The sequence below is a fragment of the Peromyscus eremicus genome, chromosome 3 (assembly GCF_949786415.1).
Source record: "Peromyscus eremicus chromosome 3, PerEre_H2_v1, whole genome shotgun sequence".
In the NCBI taxonomy this organism is placed as follows: domain Eukaryota; kingdom Metazoa; phylum Chordata; class Mammalia; order Rodentia; family Cricetidae; genus Peromyscus; species Peromyscus eremicus.
Genome location: NC_081418.1, coordinates 119,404,758 through 119,423,344, shown reverse-complemented (window position 1 = coordinate 119,423,344; position 18,587 = coordinate 119,404,758). Strand labels below are relative to the sequence as shown.

Below are 18,587 nucleotides of genomic sequence, written 5' to 3'. Positions count from 1 at the left end.
TTCTGAGAACACAGCTGGCCTGTAATTCTTCTCAATGCATCACAGGCTGCCGGTCCCACAAGCACTACACATTTCATAAGTGGTCAAGTGTCTAAATGCAGCTTTTCATTGTTGTGGCTTTATTCTACTATCTCAGTGACTCAAAGCTCTTCTCTGGGGGGCAGTTTTAGGCCTTTTCCAGGGGTCACTGAATCACAGTGCAAGGCAAGAGAATGTATGTCCCAAATGGGAACTGGGGTGTTGATCTTCTAGTTTATGACTGTTTCGGTGAGAATCTCAAATGTACTTCTTCCTAAGTCCTGTCCTTTTTAAAATCTCATAAAAAACCTTTGCCTTTTTATTCAGTTTGTGGAGTTTAAACTTTTTTTTTAATTAAAAAAATTCATTTGGATGAATGCCAAAAGCAAAACAACATTTGGGTTCACTTCTGCACTGTCTCATTTCTTTGGAATTTCCTAAAATATACGAAGTGGTTGTAAATCTTGTTTATAGATATTTGTAGTAAGCAAAAGTTTTTATTCCTTTTGTTTCATATTCTCAGCTCAATTCATAATGTATTAGAGAAATTGTGTGTGTGTGTGTATACATGTATATGAGGATGTGGGTGCATTCTCCTATGGGGGTATGTACAGAAGCCAGAAGTTAATATTGGGATAGCTTCCTCAATGGCTTCTCTATATTACTGTTTTTATTTTTTATTTTTTTTTTGTTTTTTTTGAGACAGGGTTTCTCTGTGTAGTTTTGGTCTTTCTCTGTAGACCAGGCTGGCCAGGCTGCATGGGAAATACTGCATCTCCATACTTACAATCTTTACATTCACTTAAGACATAGACTGCAAGCTATGATAATAGCACACAGAGGACTTTATCACCAAGAAAAGTCACAGCCAGACTTTGTTCATCACGTTGTTGCTGTTGAAGTGCTGTTTGCATTCATCCCCACCTTGAAATATGAGAATTATAAGACCTGGCTTGATGTTTATTATATGAGCACACATACCATTGCAGCACTAATTTTGAGTAACTGTCTTGGTAATCCTATTGGTTATAGTTTATGAACCTCTCATTCTGAGGAGGTCTCAGCTTCATGCTGCTAGGAAGGTGTAGGGCACCAAGTTGAGAATCCCTGCCTTGGACACAGCGTTTCCTATTCTCGTGGCATTTCACACACTTCCCCCAGTGTCTCTGACTTCGTTGTACATATCCCCACTTGTCACCACAGTCTACCAGTGGCTTTGTTTCTGTTCTTGGGGACGGTGCCCCCTCCCCCTTGAGTGCCTTTAGTTCCCTCTGCTTGGAACTGGAGCGCCCTGCTTGTCTCTTCTTGCATGGCTTGCTGCTGCTTCAGTCTGCTTGGCTGGAATGTCCCTTTCTCCAGAGCCTTCTACTCACTCTCCCAGGAGGCCGTTATTAGTGGTTTTACTTTATAAAGCAAAATTAAGTAGTAATGACTTTTATGATGTTTTCAGCTTGATTTTTCTCTCTGCCCTCACATTTAAGTCCCTTAAGAACAGAGACCATCCCTTCCTGAGGATTTATAGTCAATTAATGGTTGCTGGGGGAGGGAGAGCCATTTTCTTCAATGGTATAGCCATGGGCAAGTGCCTATGCTCCTGTAAATAACCCTTTACCCATGTTCCTGTAAGCAAACATAATTAAACTCATCAGAATACACATACTCCCCCCCACCCCCACCACATGGGGATGGGAGTGGAGAAAGGGCTCTGTAGCTGGAGTTTTCCTGCCTGGCCCACGGTCAGGACAAATCTCTCTCACCTGCCAGTCCCACAGCCGCTCAGACTCAACCAAGTAAACACAGAGACTTATACTGGTTACAAACTGTATGGCCGTGGCAGGCTTCTTGCTAACTGTTCTTACAGCTTAAATTAATCCATTTCCATAAATCTATACCTTGCCACATGTCTCGTGGTTTACCGGGATCTTCACATGCGGCTTGTCATGGTGGCGGCTAGCAGTGTCTCCCTCACTCAGCTTCCTGTTCTCTCAATTCTCCTCTCTGTTAGTCCTGCCTATACTTTCTGCCTGGCCACTGGCCAATCAGTGATTTATTTATTGACCAATCAGCAACACATTTGACATACAGACCATCCCACAGCAGGGCTCCACTTGGGAAGAAGAGGATGGATATAGAAAGTAGGAAAGGAACAAGAGAAGATAATGAGTGCATATAATCAAAGTGCTTTCTCTACATGTATGAAAATATCATAATAAAATCAATCCTTTATTACATATAATTAATATATGTTGGTAAAAAAAGTCAAAAAGGACAGAGTCCATGCCTATGAACTACTGACAATGCTAATCCCTGATTTAGCCCTAGACCAGGCATGTGACAGTAGGTGTATATGTTGAATGAATGAGTGGCCTGGGTTGTTAGGCATCGTGGTATTGCTAGGATCTTATGAATACTGTCAGAGGTGAAGAAAACATTCATGTCTAGTCAATAAAATCAGGCTGGGGCCTCTTGTAAGGCCTGATGTACAGGGATCAGGACTCAGTTAACTTCACCTGGTGAGGATAGGCTAGGCCTAGTGGGGAAGACTAGGGGGTCATGTAAAGTGAGGAGACTAGGGGAGCTGTCCACAGTCAGTCAATGCATTTCTCCTGAGCTCGCTGTGCTAGAACTCCCAGATTGAACAGGGGCAGCTTGTTCTGGCCTCCTTTCAGTCCCCATCATTAGAGTCTCTGGGGTTGGAGAGCAGCAGTCTTGAGTTTGAACAAGCTGCCTGTGTGAGCCCCACTACACAAGCTGGGGAGCTGCTGGCCTAGTAGAAGTTGTTCACACAGGCAGGCGCAGAGCTCTGGGGAGCCCCAGTAAGATGAGTCCTCATGTTTCATGGATGTGTCAGAGCAGTTGGCAGTGTAGGAAGGAGGAAGACTAGAGCAGTGGAATCACAGGTCCTAGAGGTCAAAGGGTCCCACTTTCAGAGCAGATATTGATGAAGATTTGTGATAGTACTGTCAAAAAGTGATTCAAATACAGATTTCCATCTGATGCTTAGATTGGTCCCCTGTAAACTCATGGAATGTGTCAGAGAATCAGCAAGCAGTGCCATTTAGTTCTTTTAGGTAGATCCTAGGAGCAGGGCAGAGGACAAAAGGCTTGCTTATGCAATATCACATATGTAAATACTGCCATCTCTTAGGGTTATTTACAATATTGGGAGAAATATGTTTCTTCCACAGGGCATCATCTCAGAATCTAATCTCTTCTAGCTTGCAGTCTTATCTGCTAATCAGGTCTCATATGAAAGCAGTCTCATGAGTGACATGAACCTGTTTTAAGAGGAAATCGGATGCTTTCAAGTCATTTCTGAGTAGTTGCGGAAGTCATAGGGATGAGTCCACTTGGATGGGAAAAATCACCATAGTAGCACTGTGGAAAAAAAAAATGGCACCCTTGAAGCCTGTGACTCTAACCTTTTCTGGTTACTCTCCTTACAGGCAGAGAAGTTTGGCGACTCCTTTGTCTTTGAAGGCATGTTGAGTGAGCAAGTGAAGGTGCACATCCACCAGGCAGTAAGTAGTGCTTAAACAGGCTCTTTTATTTCTTTGGGACTCATCAGAAACTACAAATACCATCTTCCTCTCCCTGCTGGTGTCTAGCCATCCTCCCGCTGTATATTTGCCCTGAGTCACAGACCCATGGGCCAGGGTGCCTTGTCTGGCTGAAAATACACAAGCCCAGCATGGTGTCTGATGAAACATCTGGTCTGCTATGAGTTTCTGCTTGTGCCTTGGAGTGGCACTGTGCTCCTACTGTGTGTAAACCCAGTTCTGTACTTTGGATGTGTTTTACTTGTAGCCATTTTTACAATGGACGATAAATTAAGTATTACAGACTGTTTTCAAAGTCTTGATCTTGGCAGTGGCTGGTGTGGAGCTAGAGTGTTGTTAGCACTCATGAACCCCTGTGCCAAGTCGTGTCCATGGAAGGAGTCCTCTTGCTGGGGATGTTTATACAAAACGGGGGCTGGGAACTAGTTCTTGGAGGAAGGGGTGTACCGTCTTGTACAGAGAGAATGCAGGGGTGTGAATTAAGTCTGTTTTTCTCAGACATGGAGACTATTGGCTAGGCTTCTATATGTACTGTGTGTCAGAAAGAGCTTGGGATTCCTGTGTCAACCAGTTTGGCAGGTCTAGAAATATTTGTTTGTATGTATGTCTCATGAATATGTAAAAACAAGAGAAAGAGTGAGGTTAACTAGGAAGTTGAGAGTTCTTACGACATAGTGAGCAGAGACTGAAGAGCAGGAGATAATGAGAGGGAGTGGGCCGGGGGGTCTCACAACTCAAGGAAGACAGAAGTGGAGGGTGAAGATGAAGAAAGCTCATTCTTCTTTTATACAAGTTCCCCTTAAATAATTCGTGCCTGGGGACCAGAGAGATAGCTCAGTGGTGAAGGGCACTGCTTGCTCTTAGAGAGGACCCATGTTCTATTCCCATACCCACATGGGGGCTCACAGCCATCTAACTTCAGTTCTAGGGAATATGATGCCCTCTTCCGGCTTCCGCAAGCACTGTAGGCTTGTGGTACACAGACATGCAGGCAAGCTAACACCCCCACACATAAAATAAAATTAAAAAGTCCTTTCTGAACTTCATCCTAAAGCGTTGGCATCACTGTGTCCTCTCCTGGAAGTAGCAGCATCAGGAAACGGAGCCCTTCTGGCTCTTGCTCTCTCTCTGTTCCAGTCAATGTAGAGCAGAGTAGGGGAGCAGGGGGAGATGAAGTTGACTTGGCCTCAAATTGTAAAATTGTATTCCGGTGAGTCAGGCCATTTTTTTTACATTTCCCCCACTTCCACTTTTTGTTTTGTTTTGTTTTAAAGGGATTGAGTTCAGCTCAGGGTAGTGGTGATGACCCAGTAAGCAGCTCAGGTGTGGCTCCTGTTTTAAGATAGGAGTTCAGATAAAGGAGTCTGTCCACCTGCTCCTCTTTTAAGGTATAGGGTTCAGGTGAAGGAGTCCACCTGCTCCTCTTTTAAGGTATGGGGTTCAGATGAAGGAGTCCACCTGCTCCTCTTTTAAGGTATGGGGTTCAGATGAAGGAGTCCACCTGCTCCTCTTTTAAGACATGGGGTTCAGATGAAGGAGTACACCTGCTGTTTCTGTAATTTGCCTTTCAGATGCAGGGTACCGTGTCTCTTAGGGGCTACTAATGTATTAGGCGTGAAGGCAGACATGGAGCATTGCTAGGCTCCAGAGGTGCCCTGAGTCATAGTGAAGTGTGTGTGCTCGTAGCCAGGCTGAGGACAAGCACCTCTCTCCTGGCTACGGGTTGGCCTCTTGGTTAAATGCTTATAATGGAAAAATAAACCTTTTAAGGCTGTTTTGAAAGGGTTGAATGAGTAAAGTAAGTCTGTTGGTGGTCCGGGAGAGCTTTGTCCCATCTCCTTTGTTAGCCTGACTTATCTCCACTCACTAGACCCTTAGTAACCTCACATTTCCATAAGGTAGGATGTGGGATGTCCAGGTGATGAATTTCGGTCGACTTTAGGAGGTAGATGAGACAGTGGCAGGTCACCTGGAATCACAGTGCCCTTCCCTTTCATGCATCTTTAGGCCTTAAGTCAAAAGAAGGGCTCAGTTGAGTTCTGGAATATCCTTAACACCGGACAGTAGTTTGTTTTCAATGTACAAAACAGGTGTAGGAGGCTTGCTGAAGCTCTATTAGCCAGTAAAAATATAGTAACTGTGTTTATTTTTATGTGGTTGTTTTCAGGATTGTATTCTGTTTATTCCAGTTTACACTAGTGGTATGAATTTTCCTATTTTTTTGGTGTCCATAAAACACAAATACAGATAGTCACCTGATTTAAATGTGTTACTACATTATCCTGAGATGGAGCACACTTGCCCCGTCACCCAGCTGAGGGACTAGCGATGCTACCTGCCCCAGCAGCCCCGTGTCACACTAACCACACCCGTTCTGTTCCTAGAGTAACCCCTGGCCTGCTTTGTAAAGTGAGTTCTCCCTTGCATTTCATTTCAGTATTATCACCTAGGGGTATGCCTTAAGTTGAATCTTGCTCATTTACAGACGTGTTTGTCAAAGGCATTACTAATATGCTTTCCATCACATCCTGCATTTGTCTTCTCTTTAATTTTTCCTCTCTGAAGACCATAGAACATTCAGCTTGTGGACTTTCCCAGTCTGAATCTTGCTGATTGACAGCTGTAATACAGTCCACCTCTTGTCTCTGGTCTGTGTTTCCTACAGACGGTAGCTGCACTCTGAAGTGTGATCAGGTTCATGGTGTACCTGTGCCATGAATCTCATGGTGGTGTCGTCCCCTAACACAGGGGTTCTCAACCTGTGGGTCACGTATCACATATCCTGCATATGAGATAATTATGATTTGTGACAGTAGAAAAATTACAGTTACGAAGTAGCAATGAAATAATTTTATGGTGGGGCTCATCATAACATGAGGGACTACATGAGAGGGTCACAACAGTAGCAATGTTGAGAACCACTGCTCTAGAATGAAGCAGCTAATGTCTGCTGCTTCATCCTTTTGTCATACCAGCTGATGCTTAGTGGCCATGTCCATGAATTTATTGAGATTGTAGATGATGGGAGCCTAACTGTTTTTAATTTATTGATGAAGATACTTTCATAAAGTAGTAGTTCCCTCCACTTAACCGTTTTCTTAACCGTTGGTACAGGTTACACTAGAATGGTAGGCAAATGCTCGATTCTTTACCAGTTTAAAAAAAACAAAGAAAGAAAGCCGGGCAGTGGTGGCACACGCCTTTAATCCCAGCATTTGGGAGGTGGAGGCAGGCAGATCTCTGTGAGTTAGAGGCCAGCTTGGTCTACAAGAGTTCCAGGACAGCCAGGCCTACACAGAGACTCTGTCTCGAAAAACCAAAACAAAACCAAAACCAAAACCAAAAACCAAGAATTAGCATACTATAGAAGTGGCTCAGTGCTTAAGAACACCGGCTGCTCTTCCAGAGGAACTAGGTTCAGTTAATTCTCAGCACCCACATATTTGTCTGTAACTCCAGTCCAAGGGGATCTGATACCTTCTGGCCTCTATAGAGCACTGTATGCACACAGTGGACGGACATACATGGAGGCAAAATACTCATACACATAAACTAAAACATGGAAAGAAGTGAACTGGTTACTTATTACTCTTCAAAGGTAGCCAGCTAGATCTACCTCCCGTATACCACCAAGTAGGTGTGTGGTCAGGAGTGCATGCTTGTGTGTGTGTGTGTGTGTGTGGGTGTGTGTGTGTGTGAGAGAGAGAGAGAGAGAGAGAGAGAGAGAGAGAGAGAGAGAGAGAGAGAGAGAGACAGACAGACAGACAGACACACTGACACACTGACTGACTGGTGACTGGGATGGAACTGAGAGCCCCAGGCATGCTAGATAAGCACTCTACTATTGACCTATATCACCAGATCATGAACTTGAAAAGGCACCCTGTGCTCAAAAATAGCAAAGTATGGCCTTCAGAAAAGACCATGATTCCAAGTGAGTGAAATTCATAACATGTTTAAAACCAAGAATTTCTTTCTTTTATTTTACTAAAATTAAAGTTTTATTTTACTTCTTCCTTTTAATTTTATTTTACTATTTTTTCCAGGGTATCTGTTTTCAGGAGTATCCTATGCAAATTTATTCAGTGTCTATCTTTCTTACTTTTCAACAAGAGTCACCTCACTACACATGGTGTTCAAACTATCATACCCAGTGTTACCATTTCCCAGCTTCTGCTGCCCCAGTGTAGGATAAAAAGAAAATACTTTTCTCGTTAATTAGAAATTTTATTTTATTTCATTTTTTTGGTGTTTCAAGACAGGGTTTCTCTGTGTAGTTTAGGTGCCTGTCCTAGATCTCGCTCTGTAGACGAGGCTGGCCTCGAACTCGCAGAGATCCACGTGGTTCTACCACCCGAGTGCTGGGATTAAAGGCGTGCGCCAACGCTGCCCAGCCTAGAAATTTTATTTTTAAGCTGGACATGTTAGCATACATTTGTGGTCTCTGCACTTAGGAAGTTGAGGTAGGACCATTAGAAGATCAGTGCTAATCTTGGCTACAGAGTAAATTCAAGACTAGCTTTTGTTGCTTAAGACCCCCCACCTCAAACAAACAAACAAACAAACAAACAGAAGACTCCCCAAACCAAATTTCCTTTAAAGATAGTTATATTTTCCCAGGGAGTTGTATGAGAGGGTGTGTCCTCACTGAGTTTCCTGTGGTAATATTATCTCGTGTAACTGTAGTTCTCAGCCAGAAATGACAGGTGATACAACCTCCTGCTTGGCTGATTGCACCAGTTTTAATGTGTATTCATTGTGTATATATGTATTTAGTCCTATATAATTTTGATGCAACTATAGGTATTTGTAAGTACTATATTTAAACAAATTTTGAAGAATTCATGGATTTAAACATGCTCTGTATTTCATTCACTTGGAATCATGATCTTTTTTTGAAGGCCACGCTTTGCTCTTTTTGAGCACAGGATGCCTTTTCAAGTTCATGCAGGCCCTGTTATGTCCCCTCTTCTTGCTTTAAACAGTTGCATTGAGATGTAGTTTATATATTGTACAATTCACCTTTTTAAGTATACGATTCAGTGTTGGCTTGGTGTATTTTTAGAGTTGTGCAACCATCCCCACAGTCTAATTTTAAGTTGTTTTCATTGGCCCATAAAGGAATCTTGTTCTGGATCCTTTTGAACTGTGCCTAGGAGTCCTTTATGGCTTCTTTGCTTTTTCTGATGATAGTATCTGTCCCACCCCAGTCCAGTGTTAGCTTTGCAGGAAGAAGCCCTGGTTTCTCTTCTAGTTTCTTTTTTGTTGCTGAGATAGAATGCCCAAACAAAAGACAACTTAGGGGAGAAAGACTTTATTTTAGCTTAAAGTTTCAGAGGGAGGAGTCCACTGTGGCATGGTGATGGGAGCAGGAAACTGGCTGATCACACTGCATTTGCACTAAGGAAACAGAAAATAAGTGGGATCACGCTAAAAACCTCAAAGCCTGCCCCCTCGCTTCCCCCACCCCCTCCATCCTGCACTTCCTTCAGCAGGCCTCCACCTCCTGAAGCTTCAGTAACTTTCCCAAACAGCGCTTCCAGCTGGGGACGAAGTGGTCAAACCCATGAGGCTGGAAGAATGCTCTTTGTTCAGATCACAGCTGCATCTCCATAGAGGAGTGCTGTGTTTTTGTTTGTTTGTTTCAGTGTGTGTTCAGTGCCACTGCATCACCTACCTCTTTAGTGGGCAGAGCTTAAATGGGATTACCCCCGCCCCCCTGTTTCATGTTGATACTTTTATTTCTGGGTTTCTAACTTAGTCTGTCCTGTATTACATCCTTTCCTTTATTTCTACACCAGGAATCCTGTTTCTCAGGACAGGGGCAGAGGGGACTAGCCCACAGCTGCCCAGGACTTCATCCAGGATCACACATCAGTGCCAGCATCAGCTCTGTGATGATGAGAAAGGGTTAAAGCGAACTCAGACACTCACTGTGGCTTCCTCTTCCCCCCTATCTCCGAGATAGTCAGACTACTTCATTTTATTACTGAAGCCTAGAGCCGCTGCATGGAGCGTGGTCCACTTTTTAACTCCTTAGACCGAGTTCTGAAACTACGTTTGTGTTCAGTCTTCTGAGTGATGAGGCTCAGTCTCTGCTAGGTTCTTCAGGAAGTGGCTGTGGGAACAGTATTCCTTCATACTGTTTGTCGACAGCAGCTTCATGTCAGGGCACTTTTAAACTCCCAGGTCAGTTTTGCTGGAGAGGAAATAGCTGCTTCACATTTGTTTTTCTTGACTGTTTTACACACTTTATTTTGTTTTCTTTTGGAATAAAGCCTTGCTGTTGAAAGTCTAAGTTTTTTTTTTTTTTTCCTTGAAAGCTGCTTATTGTTTTTGCCTGAGTGTTCAAGTGTTTTTTCCTCTTTGGTGTGTGGTGTTTGCTCTATAAGTGTGTGTTGGTGCTAATCATTGTGGGTCAGTATTCTCAGGTACAAGTTTGCCTTTTCAATTTGTATTTTCAGTATTAGGGTTTAAATATAAGAACTTCTTTTTTTTTTTCTAAAGTTTTTACTGTGTTTTTCTGTGCCTTCACTGACCCCGCCCCACTTTTGGAGCCTTTATTTGTAAGATCATTTTACTTTTTGGGAGTGGTAATGAGGTCAAACCTAGATTCTTATGCATGTTAAGCAAGCACTGTACTATTGAACCATACCTTCTGACCATGTTTATTACTTATTTTTTGAATTGCCTTTGTCCTTGTTTTCCCTTAAGTTAAACATTTTATTCATTTTGTCTGTTGGGTCTCTGAGGCAATATTTGTGAAACGACTTTTTGTTTAATTTCTAGTGCTTTATCGACTTTGGCACCTATGTGTGTTTATGAATTAGGACTTATTCTTTTGCCTATGGATATTATTTACCTCATTTTGGAACAGCATGCTGTGTGTGTGTGTGTGTGTGTGTGTGTGTGAGAGAGAGAGAGAGAGAGAGAGAGAGAGAGAGAGAGAGAGAGAGAGAGAGAGCACTAGAGCATGTGCCAGAGCGCACACGAGAGCTCTTCTTCTCCTGTGGTTTAGATGTGGTTATACTAGAAGATTAGTTGCAATGTGGTAGTGTGGAGAAGTGGTAGAGTTTAAGTAGACTATTAAGATCAACTTTAACCTTTAAAATTAGGAGGTAATTAGGTCACTGTGGATGCTGCCTACCAAAGGGAATATCTTCTTATAAGAGTTGTTATAAAGGAGCAAACCCGGGCTGGAGAGATGGCCCAGTCAGTAAAATGCTTGCCTGTGAGCACCAAGGCCTGAGTTTGGTCCCCAGACCCCATGTGAAAAAACTGGCTTCAGGGGTACATGCCTGTAATTCCAGAACTGGGGAAACGGCACAAGGATTCTTGGGCTCCAAGTTGGTAAGCCAGTGAGAAACTTGATCTGAAAGAAGATGTTGAACAAGTGGGAAAGTCCCTGGCCTCTGGCCTCCGTGATTACATGCATGAATGGAATCATCACTCTGTAAACATCCCTTTCTCCTTTGTGACGATGGGGAGTGAGCTTTCTACATCGTGGACACTGAACTACACTCCCAATCCAAACTAGTTTTCTTTAGGCATTACCCAGCATCCAGTATTTTGTTAGAATCATAGGAAAAGGATGTACACGTCTTCCAGGCTGCATTTATTTCTGTCCTGTTTCTTCATCTCTTTTTTTCTTACAGTAACATTTGGTTGGATTAGAACCTGAGTCATTTTGTTTTTCATTATCAACTGGTCTAGAATAGTTTTGTGACTTTGCTCACATCCTTCATGACCTATCTTCCTCTTGTCATTTTGTTTTGGTCAGGTGATTTTTGCCCTGTAGGAGTTCTCCTTAGAGATTCTGTGCTGGAAGGGCACCGTGGTGTGTCAGTGTCAAGTTTGTGGGGTAGGCGTTCCAGTCCTTCCACACTCTGATTGTGGGTTGCTCACACTCACAGGTCACTGTAGTGGACACAGTTCCTTCCAGTTCTGGCTGCTTTTCTAAGATTGTCTTCTGTGCTTTTCCAGCAATGCCTGTCAATTATTCAAGGAATTTCCCACAGTTGTTGATCCTGGAAAGTCTGGGTGAGAGAATGTTTCAGGGGACCCCTGCAGGTTGAGTGGAACTGATTTCAGGAACAACTCAGGCAGTGCATTTGGCAAGGGGCTGCTGTGCCCACCTGCTTTGACTGCCCACCACATCTCTCAGCTGTGCTCCCTCTGGGAGGTTCATTGGACACCATCCTCTCTCATCCACATTCTAAGCTGACATGCTCCCTGCCTGTTAGGTGTTCTTGTGACTTCTTGTGCCCTTCCTCTGTACTGCTTGTAGTTGGTTGTTTTTACTCTTTACTCTTTGCTCTTTTGGCAGCCGACCACCCAGCTCCCCACCCCCCAAAAGAAAATCACACATGAAATCTTATTCTTACTTATGAATGCCTGGCCTTAGCTTGGCTTGTTTCTAGCCAGCTTTTCTTAACTTAAATTATCCTGTCTATCTTTTTTTTTTTTTTTTGGTTTTTCGAGACAGGGTTTCTCTGTGTAGTTTTGCGCCTTTCCTGGAACTCACTTTGTAGACCAGGCTGGCCTCGAACTCACAGAGATCCGCCTGCCTCTGCCTCCCGAGTGCTGGGATTAAAGGCGTGCACCACCACCGCCCGGCTATCCTGTCTATCTTTTACCTCTGGGCTTTTACCTTTCTATATTCTGTATATCTTTTCTTACCTTCTTATGCCGTGTCTAACTGTCTAGTTGGGTGGCTGGCCCCTTCTTTTCTTGTTCCTTCTCTCATTCCTTGGTCCTTTCTTCCCAGACTTCTCCTATTTATTTTCTGCCTGCCAGCCCAACCTATCCTTTCTCCTGCATTGCTATTGGCCATTCAGCTCTTCATTAGATCAATCAGGTGTTTTAGACAGGCAAAGTAACACAGCTTCACAGAGTTAAACAAATGCAACATAAAAGAATGCAACACATCTTTGCATCATTAAAACAGCAGAAACAAATGTAACACATCTGAAAATAATATTGCACAACAACTGTTCACCTCACTTATCATCATGATTGTTTGTGTAGGTATTTCATGATTGTTTCCCTTTGCTAGACTTCATTTTAAGGTGGGTCAAATGCCTTGTGGTTTTTCTTTTGTTTGTTTGGTTTTCTCCTTTTTTTGAAATAAGGTCTCTCTGTATATCCCCGACTCTCCTGGAACTCACTCTGTAGGCCAGGCTAGCTTCAAACTCAGAGATCTGCCTGGCTCTGCCTTCTGAGTGTTGGGGTTAAAGCCATGCCTGGCTTTGCTTTGTGTATTTACTACTGTATTCCTAGTTCAGTGACTGTCACTTAATAAGTGCTTAACAATATCTGGCAGAATGAAAGCTTATCATTCATGTATTGTGTTGGAGCACTTAGTTTTTGAAAGAGCAGGGTTCAGACTTATTATGACCTATCTCTCTGGCTGCAAAGGCAGCTCTTCCTTGGTGAGAGATGCTGGCCCAGTCCTTAAGGTTTGAAGTGAGTTTAGAGCTGCAGTTATTTGGAAAGGGCTGTCTAGGGCTGGATGATTGGATAAGATAAAGTGCTTCTGTTGTTTGTGCTTTTATTGAAAAGAACAGTTGTTTGCTTGTCTTAGGAGTCAGTGTGTGGCGTGGGCTCAGGAAGTAAACTGTGATAACCTTGGAAGGGGAGAACTTAATATAATAGGATAACAGGGCACGCTTTCCTCCAACCTGTTCCAAGACACCTGATCAGTATGAGGGTGCATGAGGTAAGCTGCGGTCACACAATCCTGTTTAACATGCACTTCCATTTACTTTCAAGGCATAGATCTTTTTTTAAAAATAAGTTGTTTATTTTTATTTCATGTGCATTTGTGTTTTGCCTGCATATATGTATGTGTGAAGGTGTTAGATCCCCTGACACTGTAGTTACAGGCAGTTATGAACTGCCATGTGTGTGCTGGGAATTGAACCTTGGTCCTCTCGTGCCATCTCCAGCCCTGACATGGGTCTGTTAAGGTTCAACTTGGATCAAGGGAAAGAATGAGTCTAGCTTTCCTTTCCCCAGTTGAATGGTCTTTATATCATCAATCCCCTTATAGAAATAAGGTAAATTACATACAGTAGATTACTCATGCCCAGGGATACCCAGCTTTAAGAAATCCATATGTACCAGGTGGTGGTGGTGCATGCCTTTAATCCCAACATTTGGGAGGCAGAGGCGAGTGGATCTCTAAGTTTGATACCAGCCTGGTCTACAGAGCGAGTTCCAGGACAGCCAAGGCTACACAGAGAAACCCTATCTCAGAAGAGAGAGAGAGAGAGAGAGAGAGAGAGAGAGAGAGAGAGAGAGAGAGAGAGAGAGAGAAATAAGAAATTACAATGGGCTGTTGCACACCTGTAATCCCAGCATTCAGGAGGCAGAGGAAGGATCACAAGTTCAAGGCCAGCCTGAGCTATATAGCAAGGCCCTATCTAAAAAAAAATGAGTTGAATATAGCTCAGTGGTAGTGCAATATGTCCCTGGATTTGATCTCAGCACTGTGAAAGAACAAAAGCAATTACAAGAGTGAGAGAGATAATATTTCAGTGGATAAAATTTTCAAAATATCCTTCAAGCATCTTTTCTGAAGATGATTATTTTCTAGGGTTGATGTTTGAAGCCAGAGTTATATATACACTATACAAATTCTCTACCATGGAGCTGCACCCACAGCCCTCCACATAGAATTAATTTCTGTGTTATGGTCATATGGTGTCTTAATTACTTGTCTATTGCTGTGGTAAGACCCAGTGACTGATGCTACTTAGAGAAGAAAGAGTTTATTGGGGCTTATAGTTTCAGAGGGTGAGTTCATGATCATCATGGTAGGGAGCATGGCAGCTGGCAGGAAGGCAGGCAGGCAGGGCACTGGAACAGTAGCTGAGAGCTTGTCATTTACAAGTAGGAGGCAGAGAGCGAGAGAATGAGTTGGTGGGGGGGAACTCTGTGAATGGCATTGACTTTTGAAACCTCAAAGCCCACCCCCAGTAACACACTTCCTCCAACCAGGCCACACTGCCCAATTCTTCCTAAATAGTTCCACCAACTAGGGAGCAGGCATTCAAATAATGCCCGTGGGTCATTCTCATTCTCATTCAAACTACTATATGCAGGCATACAGTAAGTGATTAAATCTACTTGCTCTATGTGTAATGTGATAGAGGATTTTGCTGAGTACTATCACATGTAAAGATGGGACATACTGTCACCTATTGCACCCTCTGTCAAAGTTAAAGTTTTTTTTTTTAAACAGTACGTCTTTTTTCTTATTTCTTTTAAGAAAATACCCACATCAGTACCATTCCCTATGTCTATCTATGTTTCAACTGAAAATGAGTAAAATTGATCAAGTTTCAGCTTTCACTGGATACGTGTATCCCTTGAGCCATTCTTACTGATTGCCTAGAATGTCCAACCCTGCAAGTGTTTCAAGTCTTCTGGGAAGACCTGAAATGTTGTGTATGCTAATTGTGAGTATAATGTTCCAGGACAGGACATTTCACTAAGAAGTGAAGCGGAACATCTTGAAAATTTTTTAGTTTCACCCTGCCTTTCAAAAATATTTGTGTCCTGTTTGAAAAAGCAAGCATTGTTCTTTTGCATTCAGCCTATTAAGTCATCAAGGTACCTGACTCAGGATTTAATTAGAAGTCATCCATCTGACTGGACTACCTTTCTATTGTGATGATGATTTTGTTTCCACCCATTACTAGAGCCTGTTCTGATGCATTTGTACATGTTGCTGAATCTAGAGACATTTCAGTCACCGTGATCTCTCTTCCATTTGATTCTTCCAGTTGTTAGATTCTCCTTCAGTTTTATTTATACTTTGTGAATTTGAATAGAGCTGCACTTTCTCATTGTTCGCTGGTGCCAGTTGAAAAAATTCTCCCTGGCTGTTTTTGTAAGGATAGCTGTCATGTTTATACTACATCTCAAGAAACCTCTGTCTTTTTAATCTGCTTGTCTAAATGCATTTAGTTTTTGAGAGAGAAGTTGTAAAATTGTGAACTTGACATCTTTAGACTTGAATATGCATAATTACACAGTATTCCATCTTTTTCTGTGTGGGTTTTATTCTGGGCTGCGGTGTGTGTATAAGAAGCATAATTTACCGCCTCTGGCAAGAAGAAAGGCACTTTTGCTGTTCTCCCCTCCCCCTCTTTTCAAGTTCTTACTACAGTTCTGGCTGTGTCCCACGGGAGAGGTGGGAAACCATGTCTTTGCTTTCTGAAGTCCATTTCTTGAGGGGGCATGAGACTCACATGGATTCTGTTTACATTGCCATTGGCCACTGGCAGGCTGGTACAGCTGTTTCAACTTAAACCCAAGGCAGTTGCTATGGAGATGGCTGAGTAGAAATAGGTCATGTTTAAAGTCCTTTCCCTCGAATATAAAGCAGTGCTAAAACTTCAGGTTGTCTTGGTTGAGCAGAGAATGTGTAGGTGGACAACCACATCCAACTGAGACTTTCTTGTCTTAGGATGAGGTGGTTTTTATGTTTTTATGCCAGCCTCTCCACATTGCTGCTTTTACTCAGTAATCAAAACACCCAGTAAAGAACAGTGCTAAGGGTAGGATCATTTGCATATAATCCTGGATAACTCCCCAAGTGTGTTTGTTCATAAAAGTTGTTTTTATTTCATAAAGGCTCCTAAATGTGATAAAATAGCTTTTATTTTCAAGGCAGAGCCAGAAGTTCAAGGACAAATTTTTTAAAACGTTGAATTAGTAACCCTGACCTTTGGGACTGAAGAGATGTCTTAGTGTTTAAGAGCCCTGGTTTCTCTTCCAGAGGCCCCACATTTGATTCCTAGCACCCACATCTGTAACATCAGTCTCAGGGATATGATGCTCACTTCTGGTCTCCTCAGGTACCAGACACACACATGGTATATAGACATACATGCAGAAAAACACTCATATACATTAAAAAAAATCGATATGGTGATGATGTCCGTGGCTCATGTTACCATCAAAGGCCATGATGCATGGTCTTGGCTGACACCTGAAGCTATGTTGATGTCCATGGCCCATGCTGCCACCGAGGGCCATGTCTGGGTCCATGGTCCTAATGCAGGCAGGGCTTGTATTGATGTCCATGGTCCACACTGTCACCAGAAACTATGCCATGATCCATACCTCTGCTTGTGGTGATATTTTGTTTGTACTTTAACAAATAAAATTTGCCTACAGATCAGAGGACTGAGCCAGCCACTAGATTAAATTTAGAGGCCAGGCAATGATGGCAGACACCTTTAATCCTAGCACTCAGAGGCAGAGATCTCTCTGGAGTTCAAAGACACCCTAGACTACAGGAAATTAATTCAGTCTAAAAGAGAAACAGAGTCAGGCAGTGGTGGCACACATTTTTTAATCCCAGTACTTGGGAGTCACACACCTTTAATCTCAGCACTAGAAAGGTTGAGACAGGAAGTGATATGGCTGGATAGAGAAAGGAATTTAAGGTAGAAGGAGACAGGAATTCAGCACCCTTTCCACTGAGGACCCAGGGGCATTCAGTCTGAGGATTTGTGGAGAGAGGCTCTTCCCCTTTTGGCTGAGGAGTTGATGGGGTGAGAAGTGGCTGTGGCTTGTTTTCTCTGATCTTTCAGCATTTACCCCAATATCTGGCTCTGGGTTTTTAATTATAAGATTTGTGCAATACTTGCTGACTGTAAAGGGCAAGGATGCTGCTTTTGCAGGGGTGTGGATGACTGCAGACTCACAGTTGAGGAAGAGAGACATAGAAAGCTTCTGTGACAACCTCCCCGCCCCCCCCCCAAAAAAGTAACAGCCTAGATAGGAAGCCATTGAAGAGAACTTTTAAAAATTGTGATAAGGATGCTGAAGTGTAGCTCTCCACAATAAATGGAGAGGTAGGTAGGGGTGGGGAAGGATTCAGTTTTCTTTAAGGGTCTGGCCACTGGGAGTTTGACCATGCTTTAGTGGTTGTGTGGGCAACACAAATTAGACTTCTTTCTTCTTCTCCTCCTCCTTTTCTTCTTGTGGGAGGCGGCCAGAGGGGTGGGGAATAGGGCAGACCTAGGAGGACTGGGAGGTAGGTGTGATTGGGGTACATGATGTGATTTTTTAAAACATATATATATATAAAAATATATTTTAAAAATCTTAAAAAAATACTGACATTTGCAAGAAGAAGGTATCCATGAAATTGGGTGGAGTGTGCCATGAGTTTAGTCAAAAAATATCTTGGCTCATCCAGAACAAGTTGGCCAGGATGAACAAGGCCACACCTGATTTCATAATTATCGTGGGGTGACTTCAGTTTCTTGTGTCATTTGGAGATTTTGACTCTGAATCTGACTGATCACAGTGGTGACCATGGTTGGTCTCACAGGCTGGCATGCCATTAGTGTCCTTATCTGTGCTGAGGCTTTGTCTGGTTTGGAGGTCATCCTCCTGTTTATCACATCCATGGTGCATCTTGCTGCAAAGGAACAGGCTGGCTTATGTGTAGATGGTTCTCCAAGCAAGCCTGTGATGAAAGAATGTCATTATATACTCTTCTTGAGAATATGTCCGTACGACACATGCTGTTCCTTGACTTTATAGCCCTTGGGCACTTCCCACAGCCTGTGAGTATTCTGAAGAGGTGATCTGATGGGTGAATGAGGCACAGACTGGAGAGTAGGTTTTTACTAATTGGAATATGTGCTCTATGGAAGATGATTTAAGATGATTTTATAACATTCATTAACATGAATAAATAATAGTAAGACTAGTAATTGACATGTGGGTGATTTTTTTTTACTCCGTATCCTAGTGCTTGTCTATGTATTTTGTTATATAATCCTTATGCCAACTGTGGGATTTTTATCTCCACTTCACAAATGAGTAAACCAGGGCCTGGAGAGGGTAGAGAGTTTGAGCACTTATGTCTTATAGCATGTAGTGCTGTTTTCAAACTCAGGTAGTTTGTACCTGCTAGATAGAGTCAGGTGCTCCTATCACTGTGCCAGTGTGAGGTATATATTAACACTTCAAATGACTAAT

General features: G+C 42.8%; 1 protein-coding gene across 2 annotated transcripts in view; it reads left to right on the top strand.

Annotated features, from left to right (window-relative positions):
* The window catches only part of Sumf1 (sulfatase modifying factor 1), an 84,354-nt gene that overhangs the window by 12,284 nt on the left and 53,483 nt on the right, over window positions 1–18,587 (top strand). For both annotated transcript variants that reach the window (XM_059256826.1, XM_059256827.1), the window contains exon 3: window positions 3,465–3,539. In XM_059256826.1, the coding sequence (XP_059112809.1) occupies window positions 3,465–3,539 (75 nt within the window). The remainder of the gene's footprint in view (window positions 1–3,464; window positions 3,540–18,587) is intronic.